The sequence below is a fragment of the Artemia sp. Qi Xiang Cuo genome, chromosome 9 (genome assembly GCF_049724085.1).
Source record: "Artemia sp. Qi Xiang Cuo chromosome 9, ASM4972408v1, whole genome shotgun sequence".
Classification (NCBI taxonomy): domain Eukaryota; kingdom Metazoa; phylum Arthropoda; class Branchiopoda; order Anostraca; family Artemiidae; genus Artemia; species Artemia sp. Qi Xiang Cuo.
In genome coordinates this window covers 25279559-25303829 of record NC_142802.1, presented here as the reverse complement: position 1 = coordinate 25303829, position 24271 = coordinate 25279559, and the positions used below count along the sequence as shown (strand labels likewise).

Genomic DNA, 24271 nt, shown 5'->3' with positions numbered 1-24271 from the left:
ACTTGCAGCAAAAACGGATGAAATATGACGGATCTCGTAAAAACGACCATTTTTGCCAGAAAACATATCGGTCCGAATAAAGGGTAACTATCAAAAAGACAGGCCAGACGTAACCCCCTTCCAGGCTAAAAATGTTAAAGATTAACACTCCTTTTGAGCCTATCTTGTGCTGACTTTTTTAAGCATGAGCGTTTCACTCAAAATAAGAAAAAAAACTGTAAAATAGTATGGGAGCAACTTGCTAATTAAGTAAATGCATGGATATGATTATATCATTTAAGTTCTGATCATCTAGTTCTAAAAATGACCAGAAATACTTTTACAAAAGAGTTCTATTGAGGATGCTAGAGCATTATAAGGAAGATTAACAAATCAAGGGTAGTAAGGAACAGAACTAAGGATGTGAATAATCATTTTTTTTATTTTATGAACATGTTTTAATCAGTGGAGCATCTACTGCAATTTTGTTTGCAATAGATATGGCCATTTTTATTTGTTCATATTTCTGATATTCACAGGTCAGCAACGGATTTGAGTATCCAACAAAATGATTTATCACAGCTGAAGAGTGGAGGGCCTAATAAGGTCCCTTGCGCAATTGCGCAGCAAGTCATTAACGTTGTGGAATGGATAATCTTAATATCTAACATTTGGGCTTCAAATGAAAAGATGCCATGATTGTTACTAATAAAGGATCGATACTGAAGTCAAACACTGATTATTTTTCGAGAAAGGTATGCTCAGTAAAGACAAGGTTTTTTTTAATTCATAACTATTAAACTAACATTTTTTCTTCTTCTCGGATTTATTAAGAATCGTTTCAGTTAAATGGACTGAATAATCGGAAAGTTATTTTTTAATTACCAAAGTAGGAAAAAACAATAGTCTGTTATGAGCTTATCAAATCCACTAGAAAATATTCATAAAGTTTTTAAAAGGTGGATTTAATAGCGATTGGATGTAAAGTCTCCAGCCCATCATTTGATTATTTTTCTCAATAAGGGTTTACGTAGTCAAGCTTCTATTTCAACAGGAAACGGGCAGATATCAAAATGGAGATATTAATGTCTGAAAAAGGGAGATAAATTTTATGAGTAAAGTTCTAGTTATATCTAGGGGGACATTGGTGGAGAATAAGCTCGTTTTTTTAGATTTTTAGAACATTCACCAGTAAAATGATGAGAGGAAGATCGGATTTGGAGTTGGGAACGGAGAAAAAAGAACATCAGGAAGTGGGATAAACTTTGGACAATAGACACAATGTTCCGGCTTTGGTAATCGGCAGTTTTGCAATGTTTTCTTAAAGGAGGAGGCTCAAAATCATCATTATCCATTTTAGGTAAAAAAATAACTTGATAAAGCTACAGGTGCAATCACCAATATTTTTTCCGGAGGGGGAGGGGGTAGAATTAACTTTGTCAACCTTTATGCTAATCTACGCACACAAAATTCGAAATAATTTAAAATCTAGGGCACCCTTAAATTTCTGCCGGAAAAATTAATGGGAAAATTCAAAGGTAAGAAAAGAACAAACTTTTTAAGGGTTTACATTCCACACCTATATTGAGGAATTTAGTTCCTATCTCAAAAGAATACTAGAACGTATTGCCGCTCTGAACCGAGAAATTTTTTTTTTTTATATTTCACTCAAGCGGCGTTCACACACATGTATGGCTAGGTTTCCAAGAATAAATATGGATGTCTGGCCCGTCATTTGTTTAGGTATGGAAGAATAGCCACGCAAACTTGTGAATACAACATTTAAGCTTGGATAGTAAAAATAATAATGAAATAAGCGCTCTGATTGGCAGTTTTGAATCTAGAAAAAGAGCCGAATCACCAGGTCTTTTTCTGTTATTCATACAAAACCAATTATATACATACTATATATTCCAAGTGATGCCGCAAAAATCATCATTTTGACCCCTTCTCTACCACTGAACTAAATACACAAACAACAACCTGTATAATTATCAATAATAGACTTCCCCCTCCCCCTATTGATTAGCTTACACTACAAGCTCCTCTTTCTTAGTTAAAGCGTGGGTGTCTGAATTTTTTTCCCTCAAAGAGGTTGACTGCCCTTTTTGTGCCTTTAGGGACCTACAAGGAGATTAATGCAAACGCTTTTTATTAAAATTGGATATTTTGTTAAAGACACCCACGAATATCAAAGCTTTTAAAATGGTAGTCATAGAAGAAAAACAACATTTGTCCGAAGGACAGATTCATGCAATTCAGAAGAACGAGTTGGAATAAATCAGAAGGCTGTATTGATAGCCGAAAAGCACTTAAACTGTGAGGGCGGATTGAATAGACATTTTAAGCCAGATAGTGGATGCTTTAAGGGTATCATAATTGTCAGTTTAGAAGACAAATTGCTGAAGAGAGCTAAAAGGAATAAATTAAAAGCTGAAAAAAATTGTTCAATTTTCGTTAGTTTAATATTGATGGCTTAAACGGAAGTAGATTCATGATCTGCATCGGAAAAAGACGACATATTGTGCAAGAAGAAGAGCAAAGATTTGAAGGACTAATTGTATAGATATAAAGAGAAACACATCGGATCTGAGCTGGTTACTTCCCAAACTGCATGTGCCAGAGAGAAATAAATAAGGTGAAGGATGAGTAAAAACTAAATATAAAATTCCCATCCCTAACTTCATATTTTGATTCATCCATGAACACTGTGATTTTTTTTAGGAGGGGATGGATGGAGTTTTCAAAATAGTCTCTTTTTGAGAAGGAGGGATCTTTGAAATGGTTACCCACACACTCCCCACACTCCCCCTTGTTTGCAGCTATGACTTGATTGCAATATAAAATATTGCTATTAAGTGTACTGTTCCTTCCTCTAAATAAAATAAAACACAAGTTTTTTAACTGAAAGTAAGGAGCAAGATTGAAACTTAAAACGAACAGACATTATCCCGTATTTCAGGGGGGGGGCTTCACCTTCCTCAACCTTCACTCTTTACGCTAAAATCTTAAAAGTTCTTTAAAAGAATACTTCTCATTCAAACTCAACGGTCCTTGTGTTCGAGCAGTCTTTATTAAAGAATTGTGACAAAAAGTCAAACTTTAGCGTATAAACAGCGAGGGCTAAGGAAGAAACATTCCCCTTATATGCGGAATAATTTCTTCTCGTTTTAAGTTGTAATATTGCTCCTTACTTTCAATTGAAATAACTTGTTTTTTTTATATATTTTCTAGCCGTTTTATCTATGATCTTTCTTCTGGCAAAAAAAGAATGAATAAATAAATAATACAGAATTCCCCATTTTTTCAGGCAAATATTCTCAGGCTCGTAGCTTTTGATTGGTAACATTAAACTTAATCAGTTTTATATATTTAGAATCAGTATAATTTTTTTTTTATATATCTATTGTTATCAAAATTCCGTTTTTTAGTTTTGGTTGCTATTCGGCTGAATCGCTTCTTACTTACAGTTCGTCGCCACGAACTGTTTGATAATTATGCAGCCAATTTAGGATAGCATTGCTTGATCTTACAGAAAGTTCATAAATCACCTGTTAATACAGGTCAATAAACCCTGATCATGCAAGAAAATACACAAATAAATGCGATTTATTACAAATCGGCATAGCGTGAGAAATAGCATCAGTCACATTTTGAACAAGAAAGGGAGCATTTTTTCTTTCTTTAAGTGCCTCGTCTAATGAGATTCACTCGTGACGAAGGCAACAGGGCCTAGGGAACATAACATATGCTGACCTTACTAGTAGAATCGAATACCGGATAATGATAGATATCTACTTCTGAAGAAAAAGGAAATTCTGCGGGGGCAACCCAGTCGGTATTAATTGAAAGATAAAGAGGACTAATTACTTAGATTTTTATCAAATTCTTTAGTTATTTTTCTTAAACAAAGAATTTACATAAAAATAATAAAGAAAGAACTTCATCGATGGAACAAAGCCATTCCATTTCCATTTTGTATAATCAGAGGCAACGCTGTAGCGTTGCCTATAGTAAAGGCCATACGGCTCCAATGTTTTATTATTTATTATTATTATTAATTTTTTTTAACAGAGGCACTTCATATGGAAGGGGTCGTCGTAGAAGCTTCAAATGGGGCTCATTCGATTGGAAATCGAGAGTTCTAGTGTCCTTTTTAATAGTCGAAAATGATTGGAGGGCAACTAGCCCCCCCCCCACGCCCCCCATTCCCCCAAACACATCCAATCAAAATTTTGAGATAGCAATTTTGTTCAGCGTAGTTGATTTCCAGATAGACAATATATTTTTGAGGAGGACACTCCCCCACAACCCTCAGGGCAAGGGTTTTAAGTTATACCCTGGGGGCATATAAGGTTTTTATAGAAGGCGTTGTCGTAGAAACTTCAAAACAGGCTCATTCGATTGGAAATTAAAGGGCTAGTGCCCTTTTTAATAGTCTAAAGTGATTGGAGTGCAACCAGCCCCCACCACGCCCATCATTTCCCCAAACACATCCAATCAAATTTTGAGATAGCCATTTTGTTCAGCGTAGTTGATTTCCAGATAGAAAATATGTTTTTGAGGAGGACACTCCCCCAGAACCTTCAGGGCAAGGGTTTTAAGATCTGCCCTGGGGGCATATAAGGTTTTTATAGAAGGCGTTGTCGTAGAAACTTCAAAAAAGGCCCATTCGATTTGAAATTCAAGAGCTAGTGCCCTTTTTAATAGTCGAAAATGATTGGAGTGCAACTAACCCCCCCCACCCATCATTTCCCCAAACACATCCAATCAAAATTTTAAGATAGCCATTTAGTTCAGCTTAGTTGATTTCCAAATAGAAAATATATTTTTGAGGAAGACACTCCCCCCCAACCCCCAGAGCAAGGGTTTTAGTATGTGCCCAGGGAGCATAACAGGTTGTTATAGAAAGTGTTGTCGTAGAAACTTCAAAAAAGGCTCATTTAATTGGAAATTCAAAGGGCTAGTGCCCTTTTCAATAGTCGAAAGTGATTGAAGAGCAACCCCTCTCCCCGCCAATCATTTCCCCAAACACATCCAATCAAAATTTTGAGATAGCCATTTTGTTCAGCGTAGTTAATTTCCAGATAGAAAACATTTTTTCGAGGAGGACACTCCCCCACAGCCCTCAGGGCAAGGGTTTTAAGTTATGCCCTGGGGGCATGTAAGGTTTTTATAGAAGGCGTTGTCATAGAAACTTCTTTAATAGTCAAAAGTGAATGGAGGACAACTAGCCCCCCCCCCTCCCTACGCCCATCATTCCCCGAAACACATCCAATCAAAATTTTTAGATAGCCATTTTTGTTCAGCGTAGTTGATTTCCAGATTTAAAATATATTTTTGAGGAGGAAAATCCCCCACAACCCTCAGGGCAAGGGTTTTAAGTTATACCCTGGGGACATATAAGGTTTTTATAGAAGGTGGTGTCGTAGAAACTTCAAAAAAGGCTCATTCGATTGGAAATTCCGAGGACTAGTGCCTTTTGTCATAATCAAAAGTGGTTTGAGGGCAACTAACCCCCTTCTTACGCCCAGCTTTTCCCCAAACACATCCAATCAAAATTTTAAGCCAGCCATTTTATCAAACGTAGTTTTATGTTCTGGAAATTAGGTCTTTGAGGATTACAACTCCCCCAAAGCCCTCAGGGCAAGGGTTGTAATTTAAGGATTCTCTGAATCCTTCATATTATTTCTTATGGAAGGGATGCTCGTATAAGCTTTAGAGAGGGCTCATTTGATTGAAAATTGAAAGTTCTTGTTTACTTTTTAAGAGTCAAAAGAGATTGAAGGGCAACGAGCCCCTCTCCCTCATCCACGTCCTAAATGAATCGGATAAAAATTCTGAGATAGACATTTTGTTAAAATAGTTGAAAGTTCTGATAAAAAAAACTCCGGTGTCGACACAGACCACCAGGGCCCAGGGGTAGGCGTTGTAAGTTATGCCCTGGGGCATAACTTATTAAGGGGGGTTTTTAACTTATGGGAAGGGTTTTTGTATAGGAAGAACACATAGGAAATCTATTATAATTATCCAATTATAAGGTTAAGATACATACTCTGTGATAGATGCAAAATTGCTTTGGCACACAAATTCCTATTAAGGTCAATTCCAAACAGCCGTGATCACTTTGTGCCAGCAAGTGAAATGGTCTAAACACCCTTATTGGACCTATTTTTTCAATCCATTCATTGTTGTCAATCGCTGTCCACAAGTTATGCACGCTGTCTATTGTTCATATATAAGGTTTTGATCAAAGAGGTAATCGTATAGACTTTGAAAAAAGCCTCATTTGATTTAAATTGAAAGTTCTAGATCCGTTTTTTAAAGTCAAGAATAATCGGACAGAAAGCACCCCCCCCCCCATGCCATAAAAAATTGAAACTTTTTGCAATCAAAAACGAACAAAAATCATTAAAAATAAACTTTCCGAAAAATAAGTTTTTCAAAGGAAATTAAAGGGCATTTTCAATTTAAGCTCAGCATATGCAAATACCTGTTAATATTAAAACTCAAAACGACCAGAAATTATTATAAAAGAATAAATGAAACCAAAAACGAACCGAAATTAAATAAACAATCATAGAGATAAATATACAGGAAGTAATAATTTAAATGATTAAATAGATGTTAAAGCGAGTAATGCTTACATTGAATATGAAAATCAAGCTTAAAACGAAAACAGATATTTTGCTATTAAAGTATAAATGAAACTTAAAACGAACAGAAATTAAATAAACAATCAATACGAAAAACATACAATATATATTAATGTAAATGAATAAATAAATCTTAAAACGAGTGTAACCTAAATTGAATATGCAATTCAAGTTTGAATCGAGTAAAAATAACTACAAACAAGAGTTTAGGTATCGTCTCACTACAGAAGTCTAAAACCTACTGCGTCGTCGGCGCTTTACTGAAAACGAATTACATAACAAATGTTTTCTTTTGTACTTAATATTGAAAATAAATATTAAAATTACAGTAAAATTTTGAACTGACAAGCTTTTAGCAATTAGTATCATTATGCATCAAATATTCAGTTTAATTTATTAGTTCTTTTCAAGATTTGTCAAGACAAATATAGTTTCACTACAAGCAAAATTTGGATACTGCCCCTTCTTTATCTGTAAAAACTTACATCCTGCTGTGTATTTGTTGCTTTATGGAAGGTGAATTGCTCGTATATTACAAATTTATTATTTTTCAGTTCTTACAGCATTGAAAATGAACATAAAACCTACAGTGAAAACAAAACTTAAACTGGATGATCTGTCAAAAATCAATATCATTATATATGTAATATTCAATTTGATTTTGTTTATACTTTCCAAGACTGTTCAAGACTCATATAGTTTTGCCATTTTTTCTAACTCTGCCATTTTTGTAACTAATCGTGTTAGTTTGTAATGAAAACATTCTATGGCTTCTAGGCATTTCTATTTGAGCGGAAAACTGCACCTCAAACTTTGTGGAACATGCATTTTCTTGCATGAAATACCAAAATATAATAAAATGTCAAGTTTCGGAGTGTTCCACCACTCGCAAGCAAGTGCCATTGGCATTTTTGAATCCGCATGGTCAATTTAGGGTGTGGAGGGTAGGCTAATTCTCGCAGCAGCCCCATTCCGACGTGGTATGGTTCACATTTTCAACACCTGGTGTCCGGACTATCATATAATCTACCAAGCATACAACTACCCCAAATCAGTATCAATAAATAAATGAAACCCAAAACAAAAAAAAATTAAAATAAATATTTGAGTCAAACTCAAAACGAGCATAAATTAATATGAGTAGGGTTCAAAACCCCTATGCTTTCTAAAAGCCAGAATATAATTTGTACTTTACTGAAAAAAATTCAAATGAGTTTACTGAAAAAAAATGTGCATCGCAATTTAATATACATATGCTGATATTTATTCCCTAAAATCTTAATTAATTTTTGATTTCTTAAAGTTACAAAAGTTAAAATATTTCAAAGAATTGTTTTCAGCAAAGCGCCAATGACGCAGTAGGTTTTAGGCTTCTGCCTGACACGATACCCAAACTCTTGTTTGTAGTTATTTTTATTCGATTCGAACTTGATTTGCATATTCAATCTAAGTTTCACTCGTTTTAAGATTTGTTTGTTCATTTACATTAATATATATTGTATGTATGTTCGCATTGATTGTTTATCTAATTTCTGTTCGTTTTAAGTTTCATTTATACTTTAATAGCAAAATATTTGTCTTCGTTTTAAGCGTGATTTTCATATTCAATTTAAGCATTACTCGTTTTAAGATTTATTTATTCTTTTATATTAGTACTTGTTGTATTTTTTGTACTATGATTGTTTATTTAATGTTTGTTCTGTTTGGGTTTCAGTTATTCTTCAATCATAATTTCTGGTCATGTTAAGTTTAAATTTTAAAAGATATTTTTATTTGCTGATCTTCAGTTTAAAACGACTTTATCTTTTCTTTTAAAAAATACTTTTTATGACAGTTTTTTTTTAATTAATTAAATAAAGGAGTAAAGGTAGTAAACTGGCTTTAAACTTACAAAACTCACCAAAACTCACACTGAAATTAACAAAGAGGATATTTTTTTCATCGAGCATTAAAATACTTGATAAGAATACATATTTTTCCATTAAATTTCAAAATGCGTAAAACGAACGTAAATACGTAAATAAAACGTAAGAGAAACGGAGCCAGACAAATTACTAGTACGAAAGTTTGGAGTGAGTATAGTGAAGGATATAGCAAGGACCAATTAGACTTCAAAGTTGCACTTGAAAAACTGATTCAAATTGTGGTTAGTATCAGGATAGTTCCGTATCACCTACCTGTTCCTCGGAAATCACAAATAAAAACAATAAAATACCATCCTTACTTGATAAGCTAAAATTTTTTAGTCCATCTACATAAAGAGTTTGATGTTCCTCGACCATTATAACGTTCCGAACTCCTAGATTCAACGACAAATTCCTCATAAAAATTCTAACAGCCCAATCCTGAACACTCTGAAAGACACTTGACAAATATGGGCAGACCTGATGCTTGCAATGAACTAAACACCCATTTCTTTAATACACTACTCCAGTGGCTCTCAAACTTATTTAGACACTATATCCCTTTTTACCCACAAAACATTTTAGCTACCCCTTTTCAGTCACCGGTACTATGTAGACCGTAGCTAAAATATAAGTAAAATTGCCAGTCATATATTTAAAGGGTTGTTTTATTTTTTTGTTGCCCGGCCGCGTATCCCCTAAAAATTTTGAGGCGTACCACAGTTTAAGAACCATTGCACTACTCTGAAAAAAATCTTAATACATTCTAAGCTTAAGTGACGATTAACTGATTCCAGAAAAATCGACTCCATCATAGTCAAATTTCCGTACATAAAAATTATTGTTATTACATTGAGGAAACGGTTCTGTTGCTTATTTACCCCTTTGTCATCTCATTTCATTCCTTTTAAGACATTCGGAGCCAAATAGATAACTATTATGGAAGTTTGGAATGGCTATAATCAAAGACAGCAATAGAGGTCGGAATACACTATGAAAAAACAAACTTACAAAATAGGGCTTAAACGGTGCTCTTGTTCCATATTGCCACAAGCTAATGTTTCCATCACCATCAGCAACTCCAATTTTCGTACCAAAACTGTGAAATCTTATCCTATTGACTTTAGCAAAAGCACCAGGTGACCTTAGAGTTGCAACAATTCCAGGATAGCCCCATTGGAAAAGATGAACTGAACCATCACTACACCCACTCATATCTTAAACAAATTTAATAATCAAGCTCGTGACTAACGAAAACAATTAGTAGAAAACAGCTCGCCAAAAATACAGACTACACTAGAGTTTCCAAGCATACAAATACAGTTTTACTTTAATATCTCTGAAAGTTTCTTTTAAGCTCTGCCTGTTTATGAAACAGACTTGGATTAGATTGGATAACATTTCATTGTTAATTCTCTATGTGCAATTGGAGCATTTTATAATCTGAATAGGTAGTTAGCTAAAAAAGATGAAAAAAGTGGAGAAAAAAATTTTTACTAGAACTGTTAAAAACACATGCTCAATCCATTATGGAAAACATTCGACGATTATTATGGTGCTTATTGAACCTTTATGTTTAATCCAAAATAAGTCATATACAACCAAACAGTAAACAATGAAGAGTAAAGCCTACGTGACCCAAGAACATATTTTATGACATATATTAGAACAAATTTATAAAGTTAGACTAAAAGAAAAAAAAACTAAGAAATAAAAAAAGTGTTTCAAGATAATTTAAAATATCAATTTTTCGAAGGTCTCTAGTCAACTTCAGCACTGAATAAATGCAAGAATTTTACTCGACATCATAAACACAGAAACACTTAATAAAACTATTACAAATAGGATTTTCAATTGCTTTGTTTGGATTTAATAATACGGCAGCAACAACAGGTACGACATTTCGAATTCTAAAGAGGAAAAAAAGAGGAGAAGAAAGGGAAAAAAAAGGAAAGATTATTTGGCTAATAAAATAATTTAATAGCCAAATTTCATTATTTTTTCGCTAATTTAGAGATACCTGCGCAGAAGAGAGCGGGAACAAACACAAGAGCCGTATCTGTACCGGCCGTATATTGATCCTTAAACTGCTGGGGAAAGGCGATTTGGGTACCGGCACTTCCCATAGGTTTTGTTAGCTGTACCTTGCCAGCATTCGTTGTGTGTAGTCGCAAAATTATGCCAAGCGGATTAAAAGGTTGTATCTGTTGCTAATCGAATTCTGATGCTTCCTGATACTTCCTGCTGCTTCCTGATAATTCTTACTGCCATTATGGATCCTGTGAATGTTAAAATCGGTGATTTATTCCTTGCCAAGTTTGCTGGTTATCCCCTCTGGCCGGTTCGAATCCTAGAAGAAATGAAGACGAATACCGGTGACTGCAAATTTGTTGTTTTCTGCTACGGGAAAAACACGATCGTCAGCTTATACCAGTCGCTAGTTTACTTAGTTTTGATGAACTAAAAAATCATCCCGACGTTTACCGGCAGTTTTTTAAGAAAGGGCAAGGTTCGGCAGCAGATAGTCAGTTATCGGATCCCACTGCTGATCTCCGTAGCCTTGTGGTTGCTACAGAGAATGAACTTGCGGCTACTAAGCAAAATATAGCGAGGGAAATTGAGAGGAAAATTAATGAAAAGCTGAATAAATCGACCTTGCAAACTGCAGCTAACATTCATGCTAAATTTCCGGTTGAAACAATGGTCTCGGAAATCTATGATGCGGTTCATGTTGAGTTTCAGCCTAAGTTTGAACTGATCGAAAAACATCTGAAAACCTGCATGCACATGATCGACTTGCTACAAAACCGCGTTAACCAGCTTGAGCTCAAACTAGACGACATTGAGCAGGAAGGGAGAGACGATTCCCTGCTTTTTAACGGGGTCAAGCAGACTTCCTCGCAGAGTGTACGTGATGCTATGAAACACGTGTTGTTCGTGAAGATTGGTCTGGCTAACGTTGCTGATTCAGACATAGTCGGTGTTCAGCGGTTTAGTGTTGGATCTAATAATGATCAAAGACCAGATAAAGTTGCCCCTGTTCTCGTGCAGTTTCAATCTAAAGAGATAGCCCGTCATGTTTTTAAAGCAAAAAAAAAGCTTAGTGGCACAGGGCTATTTGTAGCCGAGAATTTTACAAAACGAAAGCGTGATCTTTTGAGCGCTTCGAGAGATAAGTATGGAAATCGTAGTGTCTGGTCCGATCAAGGCCGCATTTTTGTGCGTGAAACTGATACTGCCCCGATCCGGCGTATCTGGTCGATTGACGATCTTATATAGTGCGTTTTTTTTTTTTTTTTTAATGTTTATTACTTTGTTTTCTGTTCTTCTTTTTTTTTTTTTTTTTTTGTGATCGGAGGGGTTTTCCACGGTAACCGACATGCAACGCGTGTTTATATTTTGGTAGACCTCATTGCGCAATGCCATTCAGACGTGTCAGTTACTCCTGGTTCTGATCATCTCCCATCAGTTTGTACGATCAGATCAATCTCGAAGCCTAAAATAGCTAAAGAGAAATATCTCTCACGGGAGATGAAGGCCGAGAATCTGAACAAGTTCAAAGATAGAGTGAGTGTGCTGTCTTGGAAAGAAGCGACGGATGTTAATGATGATCCGTCTCGAGCATTTGATAAATTTATGGATATTCTTGATCCAATCTATAATAGGTACTGTCCTGTTCTTGAGATGCAGAAAAGAAAGAGAACTCCCCGTAAGCCATGTATTATCGATAAAGTTACTGACCTTATGCAAGTGAGTGGTGATCAGTTTAAGGCATACCTGAAATGTGGGTCTAATAGTAGTTGGGAATCGTATCCTAAGGTTTAAAATAAAGTAAATTCCCATCGCAGAAATGCAATGAAATAATTTTATTCTGATAAGTTTGAACAACAAAAAGGTGAAAAGCAAGGTACGTGGCAAACTATAAAGAATGTGCTCGGTACTGGCAAATCTTCAGCTTTCCCAGAAAACGTGGAAATTAACGGTCATAGTGTCCATAATGAGAAGGATATTACAAATGAATTTTGCAAATATTTCTCTAGAATTGGTAGTGATATTTCTAGCGAGGCAGGAAAGAATCGTGACCAGTTTTCGGAACAGGAATTCCTTGACAACCGAGGTGAATCCCAATCCTTTAGTTTTGTTGAGTGTAATCTGAATGACGTAAGTAAGGCTGTTAAGTCAATAAAGTCAAACTCTGCTGGAATGGATAGACTTAAACTTAAGGCGTTTAAAGTTGTAAGTGCTTACCTCCTACCGGTTCTCCTATACCTAGTGAACCTATCAATGAGAAAAGGTGACTTTCCACGTGCGTTAAAACAAGCTAAAGTGATTGTACTTCACAAAGGAGGTGACAAGAATGAGTTGTCAAACTATAGACCAATATCAATTTTACCTTTATTTTCTAAGATTTTTGAAAAACTTATTTATTCCCAAGTTTTTTATTATTTAGATTCTTTTGGATTTGTTAGTGATAGTCAATTCGGTTTCAGCGTGACTCAACGTTGCATGCAATGCATCACCTTTTAGATAATTTGAATAATAGATTTGAAAGAAATTTAGTTCCTTTAACGGTATTTATTGATTTGAAGAAAGCATTCGATACAGTTAATTTTAATATACTTTTGAAGCGGTTAAAAAGTCTTGGAATTAAAAATAGTGCTCTAAGTTGGTTTGACTCTTATCTTCTCGGTCGGTCCATAAGTGTTGTGCACATAGACATTGTCAGTGAATTGATGCCTGTTACTTGTGGTGTGCCGCAGGGTTCTGTTCTGGGACCTCTCTTGTTCCTAGTTTACGTAGGTACATTGCGGTATTATATAAGTGATGGTGTTGTTACTTCATTTGCTGATGATACAGCTATAACTGTTTTTGCAAAGTCTGTTCAAGAAGCTGTTGAAAAAGCTAACCATACACTTCAGTGTCTCCGCGTATTTGTGAGTTGCTTCGCTGTTACTGCAAAGAAATCCAGTTACATGATTTTTAGCAGAACTGGGACTCTTTCTCCCCTGGATTCGGTAGTTGTATATGCCTCTGAGGTTACGCAACACGTATATGGCCTCCGTTACTTGGGTTTTCCTATCGACCGCGATCTCAGCTGGAAGAAACACAGCGAGATATTATCAGTTAAAGCTGCCAGAGGACTCAAGAAACTGAAACAACTTAAGCATAACTTTCCTCTCTCAGCCCTAAAGCTCATTTACAGAGCAATAGTAGACCCTTAGTGTGTCTATAGTTGTTCGGTATGTATGAGCAATTTAATCGGCAACTATAAAAGGAAACAATTTTTTCAGAATAAAGCAATCAGAGTAATCGGAGAGATGTGCCATTGTGAAAGCACTGCCCAATCTTACAAAACATTTGACATTCGGAAGGTTGGGCTGCAGCGTGATTATAAGTCATCATTGATTGTCAATCAGTGTCTGATTTCGTAATCTCCTCTGTACTTTTGGAAAGTATTTTTTCGCATTTCTCTCTACCATGAATATTCTACACGAAATGTTGACCATTTGGTCAGTGAGATTCGACATTCAACAAGGTCAAGTTTTTCTTTACGGAACATAGGTGTTTCGGTATGGAATGGTCTCCCGGATAGTATTAGGGTGGCCGATAACTTAGTTTCATTTAAGTAAAAAAAGTTAAAAAAAAATTTTTTTTGAAAAAGGAGGATAATTTTTGGAGATTGGGGGGAGGAAGAAGGAAAGGGGGAGGGGAGGAGGAAGAGGGAAGGGAGTGGAGGGGGGATGGTTAGAGTGTGACAATGTAAATTGTTCTCTTGACTTTTTTTCCTTACCCTTTTTTTTTTGAAAAAAATAAGAATTTATTAATAATTATTATTATTTTTATTTATTTTTGATTAAAGGCCGGTTAGAAGATACAGCCACCAACAGTATTTTTTTAAAATCTTAATGTGGTTGTCTAGTTATTTCTGATGTTTGTTGAATGTTTTTTTTTTTTGTAAAATAAAAATGTCTATTTATATGTCTAGGAGACACTTTTTTTTCCGAGAAATTTTTTCATTCTTTGACGAGACTTGATAAGTTTTGGATATAATAATGTGAAACTAGAATAGCTATAGGACTTGTGTGACAAGTATGACATAGTATGTGTTCAAGAACATTTGCTTACTGCAGGAAATTTTGGTCTTTATGAATGTTTCCAAAGCAAATCTGTGTTTATTCACGAAGCCATTCGTCGGAGTGGCTAGGACAGACCCAGTTGCGGAACTGCTATTTTTATGATAATAGTCTGCCTCTAAAGAAATCAAAATCGTGTGAATTCTACATAGCTTCCCAACTCGAAGGTCCTAGCAAATTGGCCATTATTAATATTTATTTCCCCACGAATTATAACTCTATCCAAAGTGAAAACGTTTTGCAGAGCATGCAGTCGCTTTCGTAGACTTTTGCTTCGTTTAGGTAATACCTGTTAGGTAATCTGTGGATATTTTCAATGCGTCTTAACTAGGAGTGGAAAACTTTCTGATATGGTGCACTCATGTCTGACGAGTGACGCTGTGGTTTGGGGAAAAAGTGAATGTTTTTACACATATAAATAACTCGGGTAGCACCTCCAATATAAATCATGTTGTCTCTAACTTTACTCTTGCTTCAAATGTTGCAGTGGATTCTGAGCACACATTCAGCGATCACCCCTGCTTGTCATTTAAAATTAGCTATTTGCCATATACTAGTACAATTCCCTCGCAGTATTACTATAAGAAAGAGTGGGAAAAGGTTGATAAGATTCTCTACCAAGATAGACTAGATGAGATACTAACGAAAATTAAAGTGCCGTTCCAGCTTTTACTTCATGGTGTAAGCGATAGCATTAGTCTTGACATATATCCTGCTGAAATTGTTCATGCTATGAAGTGTGGGGAGGCAGTCTCCGTCCCGTTAGCTAAATTGAATAGAGGTACCCATAAGTTCGGTTGGAGTCATGATCCCAGCTTAAGCGAAGCTTAAAGACGTTCAAAAATGTGGTATCGCATTTGGTGGGATTGTGATAATCCAAGATCTGGTCTTGTGTTCCAGCTTTTCAGAAAGACACCTTAAAACTACAAACAGTGACCTTAAAACTAGGGAAGCTGAGCATGCCTCTGTTGAGGCTCTTAAAAATCCAAACTTGATGTAGAAAAAATATAAAAACATTCAGAGCTGTCGTCGTAAAGCGAGTGTTGGTATTGCTGAAGAGCAATGGTTTCACCATTATTTTGCTGTATTTGGCTCCCGTGTTTCGAATTTAGAAACTAAAAGTGATGCCTTATTAAAAAAAATAGGCTTTGCCCTCTATTGCATAAACGTAACATGTTTTTTGTTTCTAAAAGTGACGTTGTGCATGTAATCCGGCTTTTGAGGCGTCGTAAGGCTCCCGGTTTTGACGGTATCACACCCCAACACTTTCAAAATGCAAGTGCACTACTGATTGAGCACCTGACACTTTTGTTTCAAATGTGTATTAATACAGGTCAAGTACCTAATTCATTTGGTTCTGGCGCAATAACAAATATTTTAAAAAAAGGAAAAAAATACTAATTTTTGTAGTAGTTATCGCCCTATTACTGTTTCTAGTGGTTTAAGCAAGGTTCTAGAAAGTCTTGTACTGCCTGAAATGATACGTAAATGCGTGCTAGATTATAGATAGTTTGGTTTTCATAAGCATCTGAATTGTGCGTTTGCTGTATAGTGCGTAAATTGTGCGTATCCGTAGTAAGGCTGAGAATTTGGAAAATCCTGTATGTTTGTGTAGTGTGGATGTAGTAGCAGCATTCGATTGTGCAGTCCAATCAAAAGTATTTTTGACTTTGCTTGATTTCGGGGTTACGCCCCATATTGTTACGTTGCTTTCATATCGGTAGTCATAGTTATGTTAGGGTTAAACTTGAAATTTGTCTTTTAACTGGGCCTATTTGTCTTATTAGAGGACTCAGGCAAGGTTCTATCTTAAGTCTTAATATGTTTAACATTATTACGACCACTGTAGAGCTACGACAATTAATGGTAGAATTTATAGTGACCTTAGTGATTTTAGTTTGATTTGGTATTCAGATGATGTCCTGCTTATCAGTTCGAGTCTTTCTACTTTACAGGCAAACCTTGATTCTTTGATTTCTGGCTATAACTTCCTAGGACTTAATGTTGATGCTGCTAAGGCTTAATTTCTTGCTTATAATGCCTGAGGTAAAGCTATATCTTCTTTATCTGTTATTGTAGCAGGTAAATCAATTATAGAGTCTTCTTTACTGAAACACCTCGGCCTCGTTTATAGTCCAGATAAGCGTAGTACTCGTATTCTTACCGTTGAGCCTAACATATCAGGTTTCCGCCCCAGCTATGCTAAACTTACTGCACTCAAGTATAGTTATAGTAAGCGTGTATTTGCTAAACTATATAGTGCTCTAGGTCTCCCTCACGCGCTCTATATTTCACCACTTTGGGATTCGCTGTCTAGAACGGAGCAGTTAACGGTTCGATCGGGGTTTTGTCGCTATCTGAAGTTTTTATTAAGATTCCCGCTGTATTATAGGAATAGTTTCATTTTGGAAAAATGTTGTATTTCTGACCTGACCCTTTAGATGTTGTAGAGTCAATAGAGTGCGATACGTTTACAAGAAGTTTAAACTGTTTACTTCATTTTCTGCCATTTAATATTATTTATTAGGGCTGTTTGGATATCTATTTTCCTTGTTTAGAAGTTTTATATATATATATATATATATATATATATATATATATATATATATATATATATATATATATATATATATATATATATATATATATATAAGTAGAAAGGGGGGTAAAGGTCGTGACGGGGCACCAAATATGGGCATAGAGTCCCTAGGGAGATGGTTTTCTCACTGAGAATAAAAAAACAGTATTTTTCTCACTTGAAAAAAAAACCAGGAATTTTCTCACTTTTATGGATGTTTCATGGAGAGTTATGAGTGTTGGTCAATTTATTTGATGTTTTTCATGGATGTCAACATCAATTTATGTCTGTTTTATGGTTTTTGTCAGTGAGAATGGAAAAACAGTATTTTTCTCACTTTGATGGATGTTTTCTGGATTATTGAGTCTAACGGGGACCGGAGTCAATGACCTCTTTTTCCAAGGTCGATTGATTGTTGTTGTTGTAAGTGCATGCTCGAGGCAAATGTTATGATCCTGAAATAGGAAACAGTATTTGTTGTTGTTGTTGTTTTGGCCAAGTGCATGCTAGAGGTGAATGTTATGAGTTTCCAGGAATAGGAAACAATTAGATCACGTGTTTCCTTCTCAGCCAATCAGCGAGTTATGGTTTTCCCCGTTACATAACAATTCACCCTTGAGATTTCGTATATAATGGACATGCATTGTGATTAAATTATCAGAAAGTAAAATAACCTGACAATGGATAGAACTAGAATGGATATTATTAATGAGCTTGAAGCCTTGGCAGCCACAATTAGCAATGTGAGTACATTTTTAATTTTTATTTTCAAAATAAAATTATTTTCCTTGGTCACCCTCCAGTATATCTAAGTCCCCCCACAATAAAAACACCACCATGCTATCTTTATACTCGATAGAAAACATAAAATATGTTCTTTTTACCCTCAAAACCTAACCCCTCCCCCACTGTTTTTACAACGATAATAATCGCAATAGAAATAATTCTCTTTTCGTTAAATTTATACAATTTTAAGCATTCTATATCCTAGCTAAAAGCAACTACTGACTTCCGTCAATTCTTAAAGCATTATGCCGCTCTGTTTGACATTAGGCTCTCTAGCGCAAGGTAAAAATTAGCTGTCACCCTTTTTAGAGCACTTCCTGTAAAAGGTTTCTCAGATCAAAATGGTTTGTTTTTCCGTCAAATTAAAACGGTTTTTCAGACAATTGCAATTTATTAAGCGCAGGCCTATCCAATCTCTATTTGAAGAAGTGAATCGAGTTATTTTCAAATTAAGGTCTAACAATATTTTTTAGGACATTGCTAAAAGGGTGGGGGGGGGGTTGACATGCCTCAATTTTATCGCCATCATTGTAAAATGAAAACAAACTGTTTCTTCGCATGAGAAGTAAGGGGGGGATTCGTTGTGTAGATATGTATACCCTTTGACAAGAAAACTAATGTGTAGATATATGCGTTGCGTGGTTTTTAACTTTGATGTGCAAGGCTAGAAAGAAAAGTCTTTAGGAGTTGCATGAAGCTTATATTATGCGTAAATTGAATAGCATTTAACCTATGTTTGCAAAATTTAGGCCTATAGGATGCTGGGTTAACGATCTTTTTTTTATCTAATTTAAAGCCTATAGACTGGAACATTTAATTTTTTCTAAATGATAAAAATAGAAACATTGATTTCTATCCTAAGGCTATAGACTACTGATTGTCATGATTTTTTTTCACAATCTCTGCAATAAAAACGTTTAATATCTGACTTTAGTATATTTTTACTTTTTGTTTTACTGAAAATCTTGACGTAGGGGTGTTTTCTAAGTGATAAATACTTTTCTAGACAAAATTATGTGGATGGGGGCACTAATTTTCTTTCTATAAAAAAGGGGGAAATTATTTTCGTTACTAACTTTTTTCTCTTCTTTAAGGCAAATTGTGAAGAATGCCCGCCGCCACCCAGTAAGAGAGCAAGGGGTAATAATGCGGCCCCTGCGAAGGCAAGATTGTGAAGAATGCCCGCCACCTCCCAGTAAGAGAGCAAGGGGTAATAATGCGCCCCCTGCGAAGGCGACAGTTGTCCAATATGGTCGCTGGCCGAAGCCTCCTAAACATGTGTTACCTGACTAAGCCGCAGCCCAATCTGCGCAGGATTGTGACATTGATGGTCCACCCACTAGCAGGAAATTCAAAAGTGAATGGGCAGCTTCCTACACGATGGCGAGTCCCGCTCCTGGTAAAGTCGATGCCCCACCAACACAAGGTCCGCCGATGGTACAGCATGCTTTGCCTGGGCCTTCGGGCATTCAAATACACCCGGAATTTGCAAATGTGAGCATTTTTCCTACCAATCTTATAGAAATATATATCTATTTCTTCCAATGTCTTTTTAGTCTTTTCTTTTCACTATTTTTCAACACTATGTAAAAGTGTATCTCAGGGGTATTAAAATATTAACCCCTCGCCCCCAACCAGTGTTTTAAATTTCTCTGCCCCCCCCCCCTCAGAGATATCTAAATATAATGTAATTTTTTTTTGTTTTTACATGTCAAAACCGCTCTTTTTTTTCTAATCTTTGCTATTTTCTCTGTCCCCCCACTATTGCTAAATCTTCGATATCTCATAATAATATTTTTAGGTAATTTCTAGTTTTTACTGCTATCTCTCTCCACTATGAAACTCAAAATGCTATTTTTCATAATTGAATATTATAGTTTTATGGGGAAAGACAGAGATTATCCCATTTATCTCATTGCACATATGGATTCTAATTTGCGTAATATTTTTGACAGCTTACAACTTGCCAAGAATTTAGGGCCTAGCATTGACAATAAGAGTTAACAGTTTCCCATTTATTTGTAGTGTTTCCCTGAGAATACACATGGAACAGAACATACGCAGCTTACAATAATTAAGCTAATGCCCAGTTTAGGTTAGGTTACCTAACCTAACTAGGTTTAGCAGGCTTGGTTAGGTTAGGTTCGGTAAAGTGGCCGGCCACAGTAGAGAGAGCCAAACGACTTATGGTCTAACATTTTTTTTTTTTGGACATTATGTAAACGCCTGGGAGCCGCGGTGCCGGCCGGAAAGTGCCGGTGGGCCCGGGAAGCGCCGGGGGAAGCACCGCGGGAAGCGCTGCGATGGTCCGCTCGGAGGGGAGAGCATTAAATAGTGGAAATTGGGAGAGGAGTTGTTTGAACAAAATCAAATTTTGTTCTTCTATGTAAAGCGGCGTTTTAGATTGTAAATATCTTATATTAAGTTGGAAATTGGAACTTTCAGTTGAATTAACCAAATGCTACTATGTGCATACTGCTACTACTACTACTACTAAGCGCGTTTTAAATAATAATAATCCAAATTTTAAAAACAGTAGGGATGATTTGAACACATTGAAAATAAGCTATTTTTTCATTTATAGATTGGAGCATTGGTCCCTTATTCCTTGTCACCGTCATCATCAGCTGGTGAAGGAGAGGAGCTCTCCAACAAGAATTCACCATGGAGTGGTATCATTAATGAGCAAATACCTGATAATATTGATGAGTTTTTTGATGATTTTCTTTTTAATGTAGATAATAGCACAGTTGAGCTGGGGGACTTGATTCAAAATACACTACAGCTTTTGGAGGATTTTACAAACAAATTAACGGGGAACCCTCCTCCTCTAGCCTCCGATACCCTAACGAATCCACTTCAAACAACTGAAGTGGAGCATACCCCAAATATTGTTGAACAATGTGGAGGGAGTGTTGATGATATACACGCGGGGGAGGGGGGTAATATTCAATTTACACCATTTCCCGAATTTCAGTTGTCCAACACAATTTTAAATACAAGTGTTGTCTACACTGCAACTTTTGGTGACCCATTTATTTCACTGATGTGGTAAACTTTTGTGTTTGACCCCGTAGAAATTGTGCAGGACTATGTAGATAAAATTTGTGTACTGCTGGAGAACCAAATTCAATTGTGGGGGAGGGATCCAATTAAGGTTTCTATTGTTTTAAAGAGAGTCTATTTAAATGAGGGGAAAAGCAAAGTTTATTATCATTATATACATTCCGAGATGCGCGTGACTTATCCAAATTTAGAAAATTTTGAGGGTGTTTTTTCGGATTGGGTCGGTCAAATTATTGCGCATCTTGAAAACTTTAACGAAAACGGTAGCGGGTCTGTAGTTTTATTCATTGAAAATTTAAGCGTTAATATCTGTAAATTTAAGAAAGATTTTATTTTAAGAGGGGGGCATAGGGACACGGGTACAGTTTTAAAATATAATCTAGATCTAGAAGGTTGTAAAGGTGTCCAGAAGATCTGTTTTGAAACAGGTCAAAAATGTTTCAAGTATGCTTTCCTCATTTCAACATTTGGGCCTCTAGCACGTGACGCTACCAAGACAAATTTAGACAATTGGGCTATGCATGAGAAGGACGGCTCCAATTTCCCCGTTGTAGATTTATCTTGTTTAGAAGGAAAATACCCAGTAACGCTACGATCCATTGATATTTTTGAAAGAGCTAATGCCAATTTAAATATTGGCGTTACTTTGGTTCTGTATGAAACTGAATTTGAAGGTGGGATTTTTTTAAAAAAGAAGGGGGTGGTTTTCCCTGTAAGGGGACCGTCAATCGATTTGGTCAAACACTGGGTTTAGCTGTTGCACACACCACCATCTAGTGACTCTTCCAATTGAATTGGCCATTATAACCCTATTACAGACATTAGTAGAGTTCTGGGGGAGGGTAAGACTAGGGGGACACGTTTCTGCTGTTCGACATGCCTCTCTAGAATTTGGACAGAATTAAAGTTGCGAAATCACATGAAGCATTGTAGCCGAGATGGCTACCAGACAGTGGAAACGGTTTCACGGAATAGGGCCATTCTACGTTTTAAAAATTTCCAAAACACCCTCCTCCAGTGCAACAAAATATCTTTAGACTGTGAAGCTAAGCTGGTGGAGGTGAATGACCCCCAATATCCAAACCGAGTCAAAGAACATCAAGCTATTGCAGTGTCCTATGCTCATGTGCAAAGAGACAGTTCTAACACCATGCGGTTGTTAGAAATAGTAGAAACATTGGATGAGGAGGAGTGTATGGTCAAGGCACTGTCTAAACTAATTGGCACAGCTAATGGTGCTATTTCTCGTTTGAGAAATACACATTACCCAATGGTTTTGTCTGCAGAGGATCATCTCGCGATTAAAAATAAAACAATACGGGGGGTGTGTCAGGAAAAGGTGCTAAAGGGGCATAAGAGGAATAACGGGAAAAGAGGCGGGAGGAGGGGGGAAAGTCTGGAATCAAAATCACTTGTGGCAGGAACTATCATTTGGGAGTAGTAATTTTAGACGGGCAGCACATTAATAGTATTACTTAAATGTTAGCCAACAGTTTTTATCCCAGTTTTTATCTACAACTCAAATTAAGATCGAAAATTTATTTTACCGGCACTGGCACGTATGCACAGGGAGGGAGGGGGAGTAGACAGTCCATGGGTAAACAATTCATTTACCTATAACATTATCCACAAATCGGCCGAGAAGTTGTTGCTTCTCGAGCTGAAATGGCAGGCAGTGGATAATGGGCATACGTGTTGGAATAAAATCAGGTTTGTAGATTCCTTTAGTTTTTTTCCCAAGGCATTGAGTCAATTGATGCAAGTGCAGAAAAGCGACAATTTTGATAGTTTTCCCTTGCTTAAACAGCACTTTCCAGACAGTGAAATGTATGATCTGTTGACCTGCAAAGGTGTATACGCATACGACTATTACTGTTCTGGCGCTCGCTTAAGCGAGGTGAAACTACCTCCAATTGAAGCTTTCTACAATTCACTGACCAGCAGTGAATGCACAGCCGAGGAATATGAGTTTGCCAAGAAAGTGTGGTCTAAGGGGGATTGTAAAAATGGGTGGGATTATTGTAAACTGTACTTGGCCAGTGACGTTTTAACTCTGTTGGATATAGTCTGCAAGAACACAGATCAAATCTATTCAGAGTTTGGGTTAGATATAGGCTACTATTTTTCCACACCCCATTTGGTGATGGATTTGATTTTAAAAATTAACAGGGAGGAAATAGGCCTAATAACAGATGTAAATCACGACCTTTGTGCAGAACATTTCATGAGAAGTGGATATGTTTTTCACGGAGACTACGTCATGTCGATCGATCCGAGCGGAAAAATAGCACTGGTACAAAGTCACATACAGTTTTCATAGACATGAACTCATTGTATCCCTCGGCAATGTCTCACTACTCTTTGCCATGCGGGAACTGTCAATGGCTTGAGAATCCTTTTGAGTTCCCCGACATTAGCACCGTTGAGGACAATGGACCACAAGGATGGATCTTTGAAATTGACGGTCATATTCCTCTGGCGCTTCACGACTCCGTCAAAGATTTTGTTTTTCCTTGTATCAATCGACCCGTGAGCAGGGACTCATTGAGCCCCTACAATAGATCATTGGTTGAGGATATGGGGATGCACTGGAGTCCCTCTAAGCAAAAACTGACTGCTGATTTGGACCCTAAGGAAAATATAGTTATTCAACATGTACTTTTGCACTGCAGTGTGAACAAAGGCTTCATAATCACCAAAATACATAGGGTTTTACATTTCAATCAGCGAGCATATTTAAAGACGTTTATTGACACCTTTGTTAATAAACGCTCTAAGCCAAACTCCAAGGTGGAGAAGAAAATGTATAAACTCATTCTAAATTCAGTGTTTGGCAAAATGTGTGAAGGCGTTCGTAACAGATCTCGCTGCAACGTTGTGACTGACACTCTAGAGTGTGCACGAATTATTGCCGATCCCAATTTTACATCGTTCACGAGCATAGAGACTGGCATGGTTCTTCTACACAGGCGAAAGCGAAATGTGGTACTGAACAAGAATATAGCGGGCGGCAGTTCCGTACTGGAAGTTTCCAAAAAGCTCATGTTGTCGTTTTTTTACAATGTGTGCAAGGTGCAATGGCCACGGGAGGGGGAGGTTCAAGTTTACTATGGGGATACAGATTCTCTGCTGTTAAAGGTAAATGGGACCGAAGATTTATTGGGTGAT

General features: G+C 36.5%; 1 protein-coding gene across 1 annotated transcript in view; it reads right to left on the bottom strand.

Annotated features, from left to right (window-relative positions):
* Positions 1-24271, bottom strand: part of Rbcn-3A (rabconnectin-3 alpha) — a 179519-nt gene that overhangs the window by 7290 nt on the left and 147958 nt on the right. The window contains exon 34 of the mRNA XM_089094941.1: positions 9551-9756. Coding sequence (XP_088951067.1) covers positions 9551-9756 — 206 coding nt within the window. The remainder of the gene's footprint in view (positions 1-9550; positions 9757-24271) is intronic.